At 38.9% G+C, this 18,512-nt stretch overlaps 1 protein-coding gene across 1 annotated transcript in view; it reads left to right on the top strand.

Annotated features, from left to right (window-relative positions):
* ptch2.S (patched 2 S homeolog) overlaps positions 1-17,987 on the top strand; it is a 29,641-nt gene extending 11,654 nt beyond the window's left edge. The window contains exons 3-24 of the mRNA NM_001087969.1: positions 1,824-2,013; positions 2,517-2,586; positions 3,014-3,105; positions 6,671-6,866; positions 7,177-7,298; positions 7,531-7,678; positions 8,639-8,770; positions 9,012-9,167; positions 9,311-9,403; positions 9,511-9,636; positions 10,207-10,325; positions 10,439-10,844; positions 10,939-11,251; positions 11,523-11,665; positions 12,131-12,311; positions 12,553-12,833; positions 13,096-13,233; positions 13,339-13,481; positions 14,980-15,079; positions 15,593-15,859; positions 16,236-16,721; positions 17,797-17,987. Coding sequence (NP_001081438.1) covers positions 1,824-2,013; positions 2,517-2,586; positions 3,014-3,105; positions 6,671-6,866; positions 7,177-7,298; positions 7,531-7,678; positions 8,639-8,770; positions 9,012-9,167; positions 9,311-9,403; positions 9,511-9,636; positions 10,207-10,325; positions 10,439-10,844; positions 10,939-11,251; positions 11,523-11,665; positions 12,131-12,311; positions 12,553-12,833; positions 13,096-13,233; positions 13,339-13,481; positions 14,980-15,079; positions 15,593-15,859; positions 16,236-16,721 — 3,902 coding nt within the window. The 3' untranslated portion in view covers positions 17,797-17,987. The remainder of the gene's footprint in view (positions 1-1,823; positions 2,014-2,516; positions 2,587-3,013; positions 3,106-6,670; positions 6,867-7,176; positions 7,299-7,530; positions 7,679-8,638; positions 8,771-9,011; positions 9,168-9,310; positions 9,404-9,510; positions 9,637-10,206; positions 10,326-10,438; positions 10,845-10,938; positions 11,252-11,522; positions 11,666-12,130; positions 12,312-12,552; positions 12,834-13,095; positions 13,234-13,338; positions 13,482-14,979; positions 15,080-15,592; positions 15,860-16,235; positions 16,722-17,796) is intronic.
* Positions 17,988-18,512: the final 525 nt, after the last annotated feature.

Below are 18,512 nucleotides of genomic sequence, written 5' to 3' on the forward strand. Positions count from 1 at the left end.
ATGTAACCCTGGATATAAAATAAAAAAGCGAATGTAGAAAAACACATAGCTTTAATACTTTATAAGCATTAATTTTATCAAAGTCACTTTGCAAAATAATATGTTTAATTAAAAAGCTTTCGTCTCCTATTCAAACCACCTCAATAACGGGTGAGGTGCATTTTGCCGTGGGCATTTTTTGTCCTAGTACGCAAACTGTTTATCGTAAAATGAGTTGTGTTATTTAGATATTTATTTTATGTGGGTAGAGTTTTCATGTGATTCACTTCAAGTGCTGAAATGGCAATTAACATAGAAAATAATGTATGAGGTAATAACATATTTTTCTTTATGCACTCTGACCTGCGAGGATGGCAGAGAAATTAGAATGCAAAGCACTGATATCTGTTTGGCTTTGTTAAACCATTCAGTATTCTCTGTCCAAACAAGAAATAACATATAATGTTATTCCTAGTGGTGTTATTGGACATTCCTCTGGGTATTGACTTTACAGACCTTTTAGGTCTGCAGATTTGGACAATTAAAACTCTTCCAACTCCCAGTGTGCATCGTGCTCCATTCGCATGGAAGGGCTTGCGTGGGAGTTTGTGTCTGCTGCTAGTGAACACCAGTATAACACCAGGCTGGATCACATGCTGACCAGATGAGAGATGAGCCACCAATTTGGGTGGTCCAGATGGGTGAAAAAAGGCAACCAGAGGAAGATATATAGCCTGAGCCTCTTACAAATAGGGAAGTCTTCCACGCCATGCAATCTCTCTCCCTCTCTCTTAGTACCTCTATTGAAGAGCTGCAAAGGATAACACAATATTGGTAGCATCTTTCCAGAACAGAGAGTTTCTATGATGCTTGCTATGTAAATGTCTGTCTCTCTGTGTCTCATATGCATACACACACACCATTGCAGCCTCTTCCAAGGGTCCTTCCCACACAGCAGCTGTCATCAAAACCTTCACACTTGGTTAAGTTAGCCTGATATTACCAGGCCTGGATATCATCTGCATGGCCGTACAGCCACTAAGGAGCTATGCAGGTTCAACTGACTTAACAGGTGTTTTTCAGAACAAATTGGTTTTAGTACCACTTTTGACCATGGCCTTGTTTTGGAGGAGTTTTCACCTCTCATTCCCATTCCTCCTCCTTCCTCTCTCCCTCGCTCTCCTCCAGCTTTACAGCAGCTTCCCATTTGAAGTTTGTCTTTTCAGTCCTGCTGCCTCCTCTTTTCATGTCTGTTCCCTGGGTTAATTAGGGAGTTGAAATTCCTCAGCCTCTCTCAATGGGCTTTGAAGCCCAGATGGACCGCGCTGCTTCAAATTAGCGCTAATGACGAGAAACTTTCTTTCTTCCTCATAGAGTTCGCAAGCGGCACCGTGAATGCCTCAGGAACGCCATTCCCATAGACTAAAACCTCGTTATGACATGAATTCTTAGCCTACTTTTCATAAAGAAATTTTTTTCAAAAACAATATCCACAAGCTTTACAAAAAAAGGGGGGGGGATTAGCATCAAAGTCAAGATCAACTTTTTTCATATACAGCATACATTTCTGGGCTATTCATATTAAAAGGTTATGGCACATGGAATGTCTGAGTATGATTTCTTATCTCCAATAAAAGTAATTATAAAATTCTATGGTAAAAATCACATTTACATTGTCAACATTTAGTCCATTATGACTGAGCAGATTTTTTTGGGTCCCTAGTACAATGTATGATCCTTAAGTGTGTAGGCAAGTCAGCGTAACACTGCCAGCAGTAATTGTTAGGTGCAGACAGTTCTTATTAAAGTATTCCTTAATTTACCAGCATATTTTTCACCTACAGCTGGAAGCAGAGTGAGCCATGAGCTTCGCTACACTAAGGAGAAATTGGGAGAAGAATCTGTATATACTTCACAAATGCTGATCCAGACACCTAAAAGGGAAGGAGAAAATATACTGACCCATGAAGCCTTGCTTCTTCATCTGAGAGCAGCTCTTGCGGCCAGTAAGGTGCAAGTGTCTATGTATGGAAAGTAAGTGCAGAAAAGTGTACTTCACTATTGTATTCTAATGGATAAGGTTTTTGGCTATATATGCCCCCGAAATATAGAATTATGTCCAAGGGAATAAGATATACCTTGAAGAAACATGTCTATTCATATAATGCCCATTTTTCATGTTAAGAGATTTGTTATAGTAACAATAAGCATTACAACGAGCTGAGTTTAGGCTTTGCACTTTTAAGAATCTCATCTCAAGGTCTCATGTAAGCAGAAACCCCCTTTTCATTCAAACATGGCAAGACATCCTAGTTTTCTTACTTAATCTCATCAGCTGGGAGACTATGCCATGTATATATTCTCCCGCTTGTAAAGTAATTTATGCTCGTTTTTTTCCTATGACTTCCACCCTCAAATTATTATCTCTTGGGCACTGTAACTACTTTAATTTTTGCAGAGGTGTGAATTATGTATAATGTGTTAACTGCCTTCAGGGTTCCATTCAAGTTTTAATAACAACTTTAATTCTCTTACAGATCTTGGGACCTGAATAAAATCTGTTATAAATCTGGAGTTCCAATTATTGAAAATGGCATGATTGAGAGGGTGAGTTGGAGTAGATTGTGCTGAACGAGATCCCTGACACATTATACAGACAAAAACTAAAGATAACTGAATTGATCCCTTTTGCATTTAATAAAATTAACTGGCAAATTCTAAAAAAAAATAATCAGTATAAAGTAAAGACTTTAATATAGATCTATGTGCACATTGCCAGGGTATGTGATTTAACAGTGTGTAGACCATAGTTGACAAGGGCAAAAATGTAGCAAGAAGTGACCCTAGGAATTATGTTCAAGTATTGCCAACAATGGTAGTCTAGTGGTATCCTGTCCAGCTGCAGCTGACCTTGGTGCAGACAGATAATATAGAGTAATATAGTTCAGCAGGAAATTCACTGCCAGTTGACAAAAAAAATTTATAACTAAAATTAGGCTTCACCAGATGCTTATTCAGTTTCTTTACCTTGCAGATGATTGAGAAACTTTTCCCGTGTGTAATAATTACACCTCTGGACTGTTTTTGGGAAGGATCCCAGCTTCAAGGTGGCTCTGCATATCTACCGTAAGTAGACTTTCATGAAAACATCTACAAAATAAAATGATCGATCAGGGACATCAGGTAGAGCATCAGAACAATGGACACTGGAATTTTACAGCCACACCCCCTGTCTTTCACAGAATGTTGGGAGTTGTAGTTTCAAGTAAATGGGGTAAAGCACTTTCTTATTCTTTCTCTTTGTTTTTCTTTCACCAAAAATAAAATAAAATCCCGCCCCTCTAAGCCTTCGGTTTGTGGTAACCTTGATTTAGCCAATGTCACTGTGGCCATTCTGGACTTCTTCATATACCTTCACAGCTCACCCTCCCTCTCTGCCTGCCTCATGCAATTATGTTTCTATTAAGGCCAAGGGAGTGGGGATTGTGCTCGGAAGGGGAAAGCAGCGAAGGGTTTTTGGGAGGGGAGGGCAAGAGCGGGGATTTGGGAGGGGTGTAGAGGGAATAGAGGATGGAAACACAGACAATAGTGCCCATTCTTTCTGTTTACAAGTGTGTTTATCTATATGGGGCCCACGCTGAGTTCCTGCTTTGTCAGCAAATGGTAACAGAGCACATTCTCATGCTAATGATCCTGTAAATGGCATGAGTTGCTAAACAAATTGAAATGCTGGCTTTATTCAGACCGCTGGTGGAATAAAGGACTATAAAACAGAGAGGGGGGTAGGTTGGAAAGGGAGAATCAGGGACAAAAAAAGTGGAATGAGAAAGCAAGCAACTTAGAGCAGAGCCTTAATGTAGAACCATGTGTATTTTTTTTAGCTTTTTTAGGTAAATGGCTTAAATTGTCTCAGATTTTGTGAATCCTTCAGTTTTCCATTATATTTATCTTTTTCAGAAACTTTTTTTTTGATAATTTTTTTTAATAAGAGCATTTTATTGTATAAATAAACCAGTTAAATTAAATAAACTATGGGTGTAGCATAGATTTAAGCCCATAACTAGATGCTGTGCAGGAACCAAAGCATTTTAAATTAAATAGCAAAATATTTGTTCACATATGAATGTTAGAAAGAGTTTCCAAAATTAGCTGTATTAATGTGGTAGTCCCTGCTGGAGATGGCATCCCTGCCTGTAATATGGTGCTGGCCCGTAGGGTGATATTCTGTATTACTCTGTGAGTTGAGTTGTAAGGCTGAGTCTTCAGGCCATTCCTCCTTCAGCTTTGGGGGATCTCTCCCTCTTTAAACGCAAAGAGAGGCAGAGGGAGACGCTGTACAACAAAGGGGCAGCAATGTGTGGAAAAAACAAAAGCCTTGAGTTGGCTCAGTGAAGCAAGAAAAGGCAGATAAAGAGACTTCACTGTGGAAGCAACTGCCAGCCGCTTGGTATGTGGGAATCTGGAAGAATCAGCCTCCTTTCTAGCCAGATTTAATGAATTATTGCACTGCCCCATGTAAGCCTAGTCCCCCCTCACCGTCTAAACTGTTTTTGCATGTGCGTGTCCCTATTATCTATTTGTCCCTTCAAATTTTGTTGAGAGGGGATTGTCGAAATTGTATCTTTTTGTTGAGGTAATTGAGTCTCCTTCTACTTAGGTTAATGAGTAGAGTCGCCATTTTTGCAGGGTTCGGTTCCCCCCTCAAAAGCCCTCCGCTTGGGGCTGTTTTGGATGATGGGCATGCAGTAAAAAGAGCCCCCTCCAACTCTCACCTCTTTTTCCGTTCTTTTCTACCTCCTCCCAGCCTCTCTCTCCTCCCCAAAAGCTTCCCCCTCTTTCACCTTCCTTTATCAAGGAGCTTGAGAAAACACAGAACTTGTTATATGGGGTCATCACATCCTTTGCAGGACTAGAAATGTGAGTTTCCCAGCTACTCAAAGGGGAAGCAGGGACCCCCTACCTCTATAAACAGTTTTTGGGGCCCATAAATAGGAATGGTTGAAACTCTTAAGGAAAGAATTTCCTTTGAGCTGATGAATAACACTTGCTGTTAGAATAGATTCATCTAATCAATCTAGAACCTACATTTCTTATATTATTATTATTATTATTATAATAATAAAAATGGCCTGTTTCTTTGTCTGCTCAGAACTTGATCACAGTTTTGATCCTTGTTCCTTCTTAATGTTGCTTGGGTGGACTACACTCAGTGACCCACCCAGCAAACATCCTCTCGTTTCACTGAAGTTGCACTCCTTCTGTTATGGTCACTCCTTATTTTATGGTCTGGGTTCTGAAAGTATATCTTTCTAAACATTGTCTGTGGCCTACTACTATTTTGTCGTTCCCCAGTCCAAAACTAAAGTCCTTTTCTGTAGTGTTTCATACTCCTGTGCTCTAGAAGTTGATATTCCTATGAAGTCATTCTCATTGCCATTAAGCAGGCTAGTCTAATGGTGTCTTCTCATGTGGCATTTCCATGGTTTAGGAAGTTCTGTTTTCCACTTCTTGTTCTTTTTCATTTTTTGTAATCCGTGTAAATCTGGCCATAGATGTAAAGGTTTTTAAAAGATCCGATCGTCATCGTGAGACCACGATTATCTCGGAACGATCATATGAATTGTCCATCAACAAAAAAAACCATTTGCCAGGAAAACATAGGTTAGCTGCCTGCTTGTCCCTGCAAACATAGATAGATTGCACTGGGACCGATAAAGATTTTTTAACCTGGCCGATCAATTTTCTGACAGATGTCGGCCGAAAAATCGTAAGATGTACGATCGTTCGAATCCCACTAACCACACGATAATTTCAAAGGATTGGTCAGACTTCGCTGAAAATCGGTCATTCGGCAAGAAAAATCTTTGCATCTATGGGGACCTTTAATGTGTTCGTTCTTTTTTTCCCTCCTTTTTATCTTGGGCAAATAGAATGATGTCTTATCTATCTTGTAACTATAGAAATGTCCTTTGAAGTTAAATGATCTCTATTAAGAGAAAATAAATAAGATTCAAGGTTTCAAAACAAATAAATAAATAAGCAAACCCAAGTGCTAAAGAGCCCTTCCCACTGTTTGAAGCTTTGATCCTTTGCTAACTTGCAGCACATACCCAAATTCCCTGCCTTCCTTGCACAGCTCCCTAGTCTATCAAGATGTTACAGAGTTGCTGTTAATTGCCCTGACTTGCGCTGCGCGCTGAAGAAATGGGAGCAGACGGCTTTGTTCCCCTGTATAACAGGATAATACATGCTCTTTTTCTCAGCATCTGGCACGCCTCACTAGTTAAGGGGGGATGCAGCCCCCAGGAACAACATAGATCTTGGGAGGTAAAGAGGAAAATTGTGACAGTCAAAAATAAATTCGCAAAGCCATTAACTGTCTCTTCCTAATTTCATCCTGGCAGGCATTTGGTTATAAAGAAACTGCTACACAACTTCACATAGATTTTTAAGTCTTGAATATCTGATTCATCATAAAAGAGAATGAGAATTATATGAAAATTAATGTGATTGGTTTTGAAACATCAGATTCTGTTCTAGGATCAATTCACAGAATTCATCATAGACATAATTATTTTGTGCAATAGTGAATATTATTTCTTGGCAATGTATTTGTAAATATAGAATTATGGCAGCAATTGTATGCCAAATATAACCTCTTTAGATAACATGAACTCCTTGTGTCTTACAGAGGAAGAGCTGACATTCAATGGACCAACCTAGACCCCATCCGGTTAATGGAGGAGCTTGGTCAGTTCACCAGCCTTGATGGCTTCAAGGAAATGCTGGACAAAGCTGAAGTAGGACAGGCATATATGGAACGACCTTGCCTGGACCCCACAGACAGTGATTGCCCTGAAAGTTCTCCTAACAAGAAGACAAAGAAGGTAAATATTAGAAACATTATACAAACCAATCCTAGATATTTTTCTTCTCTGTGGGTTCAATAATTGTTTTGCATTTCCTTATAAAGAAACAGCCATAAGTATTCTCTAGTAAAATGCTTTCAGACACATTATCTAGTTATATATTTATATTATGAAATAATTCTCAGTGTTCATTAGAGTTTTTGATAGCAAAGTAATATATTTGTGTGACTAACCATGACAACTTTAATTTGTTCCTGTTAAAATTTTGAGCAGAAAGAGATTTAATGGACATTATGTCTTACATTCCTCTCTGTTTTATTCTCTACAGAACCCTGATATTGTTTCTACACTTCGTGGTGGCTGTTATGGATTTTCCAAGAAATTTATGTATTGGCAGAAAGAACTGATTTTGGGGGGAATGTTGAAAGGGCCAAATGGTGAACTCAAAAGGTAAAGAAAATGTGTAATTGTTACAAATAGTGTTATAAGCATGTAGTATATATATCCCATACTATACTCTACATTTAAAGTCAAAACTAGCTCAACATATTTGTATCTGTTTAATCTGTGATCAACTGGGATCTAAATGGTTATCTGGATCTGAAAAGCATAAAGAACTTGTCTGTTATTGTTTTAATTTGATAGCCTGACAGGCTTCTGATGATAAAATATCTTTCTCCAGTGCTGAAGCTCTGCAGACAATGTACCTCTTAATGAGCCCAGGACAGCTTTTTGAACACTTCAAAGATGATTATGAGATTCATGACATTAACTGGAATGAGGAGAAAGCAGCAGCCATCTTGGAATCCTGGCAAAGAAAGTTTGTAGAGGTAAAAAAATATATATTTAAAGTGTTACACATATTGTGTAATTTATGTACATGAATATGATTTTGAATATTTCCATTTAATTGTAAATTAATTTGCATGGAAAGACCATACTGTTGACAGTGAAGCTTGTAGGCGTAAGATCTAGAATAGTATGACCACAACAGAGTGGACAGCAGGGTGGGCAAGCGGACAGCCACATAGCTGTATTAGTGTGCAAGGAATTCAATCATAGAGGGTGGAGGATGGGTCATTTACTGACCCTGATATAGAGATGGACCTTCTCCAAAGATCAGGTGACCTTAGTTAACCTTTGCCCCTTACGACCTACAGCATCATTCTTTACGGTCATGAAGGGGTGATTTTGTGAGGTAAATAAAGAAAAACATTAAATCTAGCACACCACACCCAAAAATCAGCCATTGCCTTTTCTGATAAAGACCAAATCTTAGATTTTTTCCCCTAAAGTTAAGTGGTAGGCTTAAAAGTGGGTTATTAACCAGCAGACATACTTGACAATCTTCTAAATTGCAACATTAATACAGCCATTAGAAAAAAGACATTTGGGGGGTTATGTAATAAAAAGTGCTAAGTTTGCACAGGAGCAGTAAATCATAGCAACCAATCAGCAGGTAGCATTTACTGGTCACCTGTTTAAAAGAAAGCATCTTATTGCTTGCTATGGGTTACTGCTCTTGGGCAAACTTAGTGCCTAAGTATGCAAGCAGGGAATTTATTATTTGTGCCAAGTAATTATGACTTACATGCAGTAGCAGAAAGATTGTATATAGCCTTTCTATTTTCCAGTGACTGTAAAATCACCTTGAATGTGCACAGCATCCTGTATTCAAACACACATGTTGAATGCATGAAAATGCATTCTGAAATACATTTGTGTGTCCACACTAATACTGTGTAGTTGTTTTCAGTGGTTTAAAATTTCTGTTTTATTTTATTACACAGCAAGCACAACAGTCCGTCCCACAGAACTCATCCCAGGACATCCATGCTTTTTCTACCACCACACTTAATGACATCATGAAGTCCTTCTCTGACGTCAGTGCCATCCGCGTGGCTGGGGGATACCTCCTTATGGTATGATTTGATACCCCGTTCTAAGACCTAATGTGCTTGTGGGCTCAATATCATCCATTTTGTTTTACATAAATAAACAGAAACAGTTAATGAAAGCATTATATATTAAAAGAAGTGGTTTAATGCTGTACATCTAGGTGTTAGTCCATAACTATATATTTTCATCTGTGTATAAAGCAGATGTAAGCTCTAAGTGCAGGTTCAGCTCTTCCTTGTAGTAATTTCAGTCTTTTCTCTGCAGCTGGCTTATGCCTGTGTCACTTTGCTGCGTTGGGACTGTTCCAAATCCCAAGGAGCGGTCGGCTTAGCTGGTGTACTTCTTGTGGCTCTCTCTGTAGCCTCAGGTCTTGGACTCTGCTCTCTCCTGGGCATCTCCTTCAATGCTGCTACTACACAGGTACTAAGATACTTTGATCCAAATACCAGTTAATTTGGCGAAAATAAGTTGTGTGATTTTAAATTAAATAATGGACGCAGTGTACTGGCTGTTTCACTTGTAATCCTTGCTCCCTAAAATAGCTTATTTTCTGCTTCTTACAGGTCCTTCCATTTTTGGCCTTGGGCATTGGAGTAGATGATATGTTCCTCCTGGCACATGCATTCACTGAGACCAGCCGGAGTACCCCCTTCAAGGTGAGATGCAGCACCTTCTGGTTTCATGTAGAAAGAGTGCATATGCATGCCATGATATTGTAACAAAGAAATTAGAAACATCTACATTTTTTATGCATTTGTGGTAGGATCGGACAGGTGAATGCTTGAGACGTACAGGTACTAGCGTGACCCTAACATCGATCAACAACATGATTGCATTCTTCATGGCAGCACTTGTGCCTATCCCTGCCTTACGGGCATTCTCTCTGCAGGTAAGCAAGTGATTTGGCCCCGACCATGGTAGTGAAAAACCCGAATGTATACATTTATTATGTTATATGTATACCATATTTGTTATGAAGGCTAAATATACGCAATACCTGGACAAATTTTAGAGGCAGACATAACTGCTTTGCCTCTTCCTCTTTTATTGACCCTGGAGGGCAGTGAAAGGTGAAACCCATATATAGGGCTTTAATGGAAAGAGGCTAAACTCAGGTGAAAGGTGAAAGAAGAACAAAGGCCCAAACATCTTTTCAGATGTCACTTCGAGGGGGATGGGTTTGTTGAAAGGGCAGGATAGATCCACTCTTCTGGTGAGCATTTGTTCTGGAGATAAGTTTGAAAAGCACTAATGAAACACATCTTTCAAAGCCCATACAATAACAAAATAGATAATATATTATAACAAAATATATGTCAATTCAATGTTCTCCAAAAATATTCTGTACACTTTAAAGAATTGCCTTGTAAAAACCTAGTTGCATTCTGTGAGCATAATAAATGTTATACATGTGGTTGTTCTGGCAGGTGTTTCTTAACATTGTCCTTTCCCTTTACAGGCAGCAGTGATAGTTGTCTTCAACTTTGCAATGGTCCTATTAATATTTCCTGCCATACTGAGCCTGGACCTTCAAAGGAGGGAGGACCAAAGGTTGGACATCCTCTGTTGCTTTTACAGGTGAATAATAAAATGAGAACATTTTACTGCAATTTCCAAATAAAAAATAATTTGACTTTTGTATAAATATCAAGCTTGTATATCTAATTAAATTTTTTTTTTTTACTTTGTAGCCCTTGCTCTTCCAGAGTGATTCAGATCCAACCCCAGGAGTTTTCTGATGCAAATGACAATCATACTTACCATCCCTCCTCATATGGAAACCCAACCATCACCACTAGCACACAGATCACTACCACAGTGCAAGCTTTTACACAGTGTGACCCATCTGGACATCATATTGTCACCATCTTACCCCCTACTTCACAGATTTCTACGTCACCCTCAGTCATTGTGCCTACTATGGACCCTCTTGGGTCCCAAATTTTCACCCCATCTAGCTCAACTCGGGATTTGTTGGCCCAACTAGATGAAAGCAAAGAAAAGAGGGAGTGTGTTCCCCTGCCATTCCTAAAATGGAGCCTCTCTGATTTTGCCCGGGAAAAATATGCCCCTGTGTTGCTCAAAGCAGAAACCAAGGTATGTAATTTTAAACCATAGTCACCTCATAGCTACTGTGAAGCTTATATACAATATTTCACAAAACGAATCCACTTTCATTTTATTTCTACAGGGAATTGTTGTGACTCTATTCATGGCTCTTCTGGGTCTTGGGCTGTATGGGACCACCATGGTCCATGATGGATTGTACCTAACAGACATTGTGCCACGTGAAACCAAGGAATACAACTTCATCTCTGCCCAGTTCAAGTATTTCTCCTTCTATAACATGTTTATTGTAACCAAGGATGGATTTGATTACCCCAAAGCCCAGGAATCTCTTTATGATCTTCATGAAGCATTTGGCTCTGTCAAATATGTAGTGCGTGAAGAAGGAAGAGACCTGCCCAAAATGTGGCTCCATTACTTTCAGGACTGGCTTAGAGGTAAACATAAGTAAAAATACATATTTAATGTTTATATTCAGAACAACTTGGAAAGATTTAGGACTTAACTAGACTAAAGTAAATCCCAATACATGTTACCTAACTGGAATGTAGGTACTCAATCTAGGTAATACACAATTTAATAGGACACTAAAACTGTTTCCCTAGCAATGTAATTATAAAATCTAAGAGCAATAGGAGTGGGTAGAAACAGCAAATGAAGAAGTAGATGTACCATACTTTTGCTTATGCAATGTTGTTCTCTGCTTAGGCCTTCAGACTTCCTTTGACATGGATTGGGAATCAGGATATATAACACAGGACAGTTACAGAAATGGAACTGAAGATGGTGTTCTGGCCTATAAGCTCCTCATTCAAACTGGAAATAAGAAGGAACCCTTCAACTTCAATCAGGTATGTTCAAAACATATTCAGCATAGCATAATAGCTTGCTGTTATTATTCACATGATACATACAGTACAATATTCATTATGCCATACTCAATGGTTTTGGAAACCAAAAATGACTAAAGTCACTAGTGTTTCAGCTCTCCAAGATGATTAATCATTACCTACATTAATACCTAATGACAATTACAATTTGGGGGACTTTTTGAAGAATAGGTAGGCTATTTCTCAGTCAGTTCTTTAACGGTCTGCAATTAAACTATACAAATGCTTATCACCCGATGGCATTTACTAATCATATCCACTTAAATCATTTCTAGTTGGTATGTTGTGATAAAATATGCAATTTCTTTCTCTTTAACATTAGAATGAAAGGATGTCTACTCCAGGATGCTAATCCTATTCAAACATGAGGCTCTGTATTAGCTTATGTATCCTAATTGACAAATCACTTTTTCTCTCCATGACAAGTTGACAAGCCGACGATTGGTGGATGAGAAGGGGCTGATACCACAGGATGCGTTCTATATCTACTTGACTGTTTGGGTCAGCAATGATCCACTGGGCTATGCAGCTTCACAGGCCAACTTCTACCCACAGCCTCCAGAGTGGATACATGACCGATATGACACCACTGGGGAGAATCTCAGAAGTAAGTTCTTCAGCTATAAGCACCAAGTCAATTCAAATAGTTATGCAGCTTAATAATTAAACGTTGGGCCATGTATTAACTAATATAATCAAGTTACATAACATTAGTTGAGATTAAAATATGTTACCTTGAACACTAATCTTTAAACATATCAATTTAAAGAACCTTTCTCCTTATGTAGAATTTCTCTCCCTCAATCTCTGTTAACAAACAGTTCTCTTCTTTCCTCCTCTTCCCACAGTCCCAGCTACCGAGCCCATTGAATTTGCTCAGTTCCCATTTTACTTGAATGGCCTTCGGCAAACATCAGACTTTGTTGAGGCCATTGAGAGCGTGCGTTCTGTTTGTGAGGAGTTTGTCAAACAGGGTGTTCACAGCTACCCTAGCGGTTATCCCTTCCTCTTCTGGGAGCAATACATCGGGCTCCGCCACTGGTTCCTCCTGGCTATCAGCATTGTCTTGGCTTGCACCTTTCTGGTGTGTGCAATTCTTCTTCTGAATCCCTGGACTGCAGGCATCATTGTAAGTTGTACAAATTGTCTCACCAAATAATATTCAAAATTCTGCAGGAATTAGAAGCCAGTACTTTATGAACATGTGTTAATAATAATTATAATGATCATACTAATAATACTATGGCTGTTGCAGAGCAGCAACACTTATTTGTTTAAATGTAGTTTCAGTTCTAAAGGCTTACGTATTATTGATGTTATTTGGTATGTCAGATTGAATATTCATGCTGTGTAATATTGTCACAGAGTTAACCTGCCTGTTGTTCTGTTAGGTTTTCATATTGGCCATGATGACAGTCGAGCTTTTTGGGATCATGGGATTGATCGGTATTAAACTGAGTGCCATTCCAGTGGTTATTCTCATTGCTTCAGTTGGGATTGGAGTTGAATTCACTGTGCATGTGGCCCTGGTATGTGTTGCTCACTTTTTGCAATATGGTTCAGAAGTTGTCATGTAATGTCACCATACACAGATATTGCTTTCAAAAAGTGACCATCTTTGATTCTTTCTCTAGGGCTTCCTCACTGCTATTGGAGACCGAAACCAGCGTTCAGTACTGGCTCTGGAACATATGTTTGCTCCAGTCCTGGATGGGGCCATTTCCACTCTTTTAGGAGTGCTTATGCTTGCAGGATCTGAATTCGATTTCATTCTGAGGTAAGGACACATACATATAATTTCATGCAATATAGCATATATCATAAATTCTTATGTGGCAATGTAGGTGAGCAATGTGTCATTGCTTAGAACCAGGAATTCTTAACTGGTTGTTCTGTGGAGAATTATGCTGTTTCCCAAATGCATATTTGGCAGCTAGTTTCGCACTTGGTAGAATGTTGGTAACTCTAAAACCAAGGCATTTAATGCCAAGGGATTTTTTTAATTCAATTTAAAAGCTTCCCATGGGACTCACAGTTTGATTTGATGCCATTAGTGTTCTTTGGGCAAAGAAACAGTTAAAACAAATATTTAAAAAGTAAAAAATCTAGTTTGGTTTTGACGTAGTTTGTGCTGTGAGTGATTCCTGGGTCGATGCTGTGCTGGCGAGGGATGATAGCCTATGTGCTGTTTAAAAGACACAGTTGCTGAATCTTATCCAAACCCATTCCTTTCAACCTGGGAGGTCTTGTTTAGAGGAGGAGGAGGGAGCAAGGCAAGCCCTGGCTGATCAGGAAATAGCAGAACTATCCCTCATGTAAACAGACTTTCTGTGCAGAATTTGGTATAAACAGCTGAACTAGTTCAGAGATCTGACACCAGTCCCCCACTCCCTAGGCCTGAGCATGTGCCCCCTCCTAAACTAAACACTCAATGGGAGAGATTACAGGACCCTGCATAAACATCAAATCCCACTTCTAAGCATGATACTGATTCACAACTTGGCACTGGGGCTGATTAACCCTTTCATAAATTGAGGAGCAGCCTCAGTCTCCGGTTGGGCATGTAGAACTTAAAGTGCTGCAATCTTGGCCACAACCCAGGTAAATGCCAGATTTAACCCATATTTCTGCTCAAATAGTTCAACTTTTTAGGAAGTTTCTGGCCAGACTACTTTCTTGGCATTGGAGCAAGTGACCCAGTTTTCCTCACGTCAATTCTTTAGTGTTTAAACTTTGCCAAGGACGCTCTCTCATTTCATCCTTTATCCACTACTTTCTCTCACCCTCCAAAGTCACTCCCTTCCCCCTCCTTTGGGTTAGAATGCAGGTTCTAATGGATGAGAAGGGGGAGGGAAGGGAAAGTGCAGGAAGCAGGGGCACTAGCACTGACAGACAGAAAGTCCCCAAGGGAGCGACTCCTAAAATCCAACCTGAAGCCATTCTAATCAGGAAACAACACAAGGGGAGTGTTCCTTTAACCCTACTTAACCCTTTCATTGCTATTCACTTCCATGGCCCATATTTCTGATCACCAAGTGCTGTGGACTAATCAGATTATTCCTAAAAGAAGCTACAGAACCAGTTTATTACATTTGGGTTTTTGTTTCCAGATCTGTTCAAAGACTGCATTGCATTGCTTTGCAATGGCAGTGAGTTAAATTGTTATTTAATTCATTTTAGGTTAAGACACTGATATATGATCTAGTTTAAGTATATGTATGCCAAAATGCAACCCTACCCAGTTTCCATACTAACCAATGTGCTGTCCCATCCAGGTACTTCTTTGCTGTCCTGACAATTCTGACAATTTTGGGCCTACTCAATGGACTTGTTCTCCTTCCAGTGCTGCTTTCATTAATTGGACCCCCTGCTGAAGTAAGTTCAATAACCCAATCTAAAAACATACAACAGACTCATAATGAATATACATTTTGTATATAATATTATGGGGTAAATTTATCAAAGAGTAAAGTTCCGCCACTAGAGTGAAATTCCGCAGCTCTCAATTTATTTCTATGGGATTTTGAAAGGCGTATTTATCAATGGGTGAAAGTGAAAGTTCACCCTTTGATAAATACGCCTATAAAAATCCCATAGAAATGAATAGAGAGTGGCGGAATTTCACTCTAGTGGCGGAACTTCACTATTAACTTCACTCTTTGATAAATATACCCCTTTATGTTTTCCATTTAAATGTATATAAGTTCAGAGATTTGTGTATTTTTAACATGTGGTTGTTAATAATACTGTAGGCTGCCTTTTCAAGCAGTAATCCTGTCATGGCTGGTCAGGCTGTATTGCTGCTATTAAGCTTTCCTTTGCCTAGCGTATTCTCTACTTAGAATGAATATGTATAATGTATAAACATGCTCCTGTTCTTTCCTGTAGGTTACCCCAGCTGATAACAGTAGCCGATTGCCTACTCCCACACCTGAACCTCTTCCACCACCTCTTAGCCACCATGCCTTCTATATGAACCATAAAGGATTTAGTGATCCTGAAGATTCTTCAGAGTACTACTCTGAGACCACAACCACATCAGGAATAGAGGAAGATGACCCCCAGCTATATGAACGCAGCGCTTACATTATACCCCCCAAACCACCACACATCATCCTGGAAGCCAGCAAGGATCCCAGTTATCCCAAAATAATGGTAAGGCCTCAGGGTCATGCCACCAAATAAAATGATTGCATTGGTTTGTTACTATAAGAACAAGATATCAGCTAAATTGTACTCACAAATCTAGCAGGCCATATGGAGATGCAGATCTTATTTCTTAAGTAGGACTGTTCTTCCTGGGACTTCCTATAGTAAATACAACTATATTACATTTTGTTATACGACAGGATAAGGGAAACATGGTCTACTCCAAACCCATACACAAAATTCTTTAAATCTTGCCACTAGTCAGGATATTTGGCAGATAATGCAACATCTAATTTGCTGAATTTTCAATTTATGATAGTAACCTTGCTTAGAAACCATATGGAGCAATACTGATTATTGTTTTTTTCCCTTCTGATTACAGTTGGTGAAGCCTTGCAAGGGAAACCAGGATATCAATAACAGAGAGGCACTTCCTGGTAAAGACATGTCACGTAGAACCTGCCAAGAGCAGAAGGACATTAAGGAGCCCAGTGGATCAAGGATGAGACAACAGTTGCCCACATCATCTGGGCCGACAAGGACTAACCAGCCCCAGAATTCTCGGGCTCAGCACAATACAAGGCCTCAAGGCCACAGGACTGCACCTCCAGCATACTGTGCGAAAATGCCAGGACACAATGGTTCCATTACTACAGTAACAGCTACAGCTTCTGTAACTGTTGCTGTACACCCAAGCCTGCCTGGAACTGCACATGGCTACAGTCACGAGGGCTTTGAGGACAGTGATATAGACTGCATGGCAATCAGGCCAGAGTGGGCAAAACGTAGAGTCAAACACCCAGAAGTCTTCGAATTGGAAGATCTGGAACAAGATAGAAGACAGGATGACGCGTCTGTTCGACATTAGGTCAGTAGTCCATGTTTTTTTAAATCCCATTTTTTAACTGACACACAGTCATTTAAGTATGAATAAACATGCATCCCATTCCTATTGCCAAGAGTATTTTTTTAACCTTTCAGTAAATCCACAGAACCCTTTAAGGACCAGTAACATCAAAAAATGATTTGTTTTAAAGTAATAAAAAAATTATTTTTTTTAAAGTAATAAAAATATACTACTATAGTTTATATAAACAAGCTGTTGTATAGCAATGGGTGCAGCCATTCAATGGAGAAAAGGCCCAAGTTACACAGCAGATAAGCTCTGTAGAACATAAATGGTATCTGTTATCCATTATTTATCCTGTGCCATATACTGTAGCCTTTTTTCAATTTCAGCCATTGCTACTCAGCAGCTTGTTGAACTATAGTAGTGTTTCTGAAGCAAACAGACCAGTTTTACCAGTGCAGGGCAACACTACATGGTATTTTCATTACTTTTAACACTTACATTTTTGGTGTTACTGTTCCATTAATATATGGAACTGAATTCTCCGTGTCTGAGGAGAAACAATCTTTGCAAAGAAGCAAATTTCCCTTATACGCTTATCACTTCATGTTCATCAGAACAGGAAGCTGATCCTTCCCTCCTATTGTACTACTATTGTAAAACCCAGCAGGGAATATTAATGTTACCCTTTGCTTTAGGATGACTGTTCCCATGAATGTGGGTTAATAGCTGCACCTTCTGTGTACATTTAAAATATGCTGTGTTTCACAAAGACTTGAGTACTCAAGAAAATGTCTATGAAGGTTACAAAGGGCTCCCTTACTTAGGGTCCGCTTCTATTTGTTTAAGCTATGATTTTCCATTTCTAGTGAAATCTGCTTAACCACCTCATTTCCAAAGGTAGGAGAAAAGAGGCTAGTATGGGAGGCTGGCTTTCCATCCAAATGTAAATACCCCTTTAATCCCTCTGCTGCTGGAAGAGCAGACTTCCCAGTAGCAAAGGGATTATCAGTCCATGAAAGTTATGTGGAAAATAAAACCAGCCCAGCTATGTTACTTATGTGTTTTTTTTCTGTGTTCTTTTCTCTTTTAGTGTCAATCTCAAGAGCCAGCTGTGGAACAGAACGAGTTAAATCTATAAGCTATGTCCTTGTGTAGAATCTTCAAAGAAAGCCATCTAAAAAGAAGAAAAAAAAAACTAATTGTAATAATGTTTATAATGCAAAGAAAATCTATGTATTAGAGACTTTCTTTTTGACTATATTTTGTTATAAAAATTCACACAAAAAAAAAAAAAAAATCCTATTTATAAGCTGATGAACTTGTACTGTAAGGGGGTCCCTGGACTGCACAATGTTGTGTAAGCACATGGCCTTGTCTATTGTCCAGTTTCCCAGCATACCATACTCACCAATGTTGCTGCTATCTGTTTAGCCCATGCAGGAAATGAAACCCCATACTATCATAGTGTATTTTGTATCATTCTGAAACATGTAGATATATATATATATTTTTTATATAAAGTAACAGAACTTACAAATATTAAGCTGCGTTTGCTGTTCCTTTCAAGAAACAGTACTTTTTGGTAGTTGCCTCAGATCATGATGCTGCACCTGGTGTCCTGCTGTAACAGAATTGTAAAATAAAGCAGTGTAACAGTATAAAAGGAAATTGCTGAGACGGATACAACAGCATGTGCAAATACATGAAATCTGTTTAATTAAAATATAGAATGGTACAAAATACGATTTCATATTGGAACAATCCATATTTTAAGTTAAATTACATCTGAAAAAATCTAACTTAGAA

Source organism: Xenopus laevis, chromosome 4S, assembly GCF_017654675.1.
Source record: "Xenopus laevis strain J_2021 chromosome 4S, Xenopus_laevis_v10.1, whole genome shotgun sequence".
Classification (NCBI taxonomy): Eukaryota; Metazoa; Chordata; class Amphibia; order Anura; family Pipidae; genus Xenopus; species Xenopus laevis.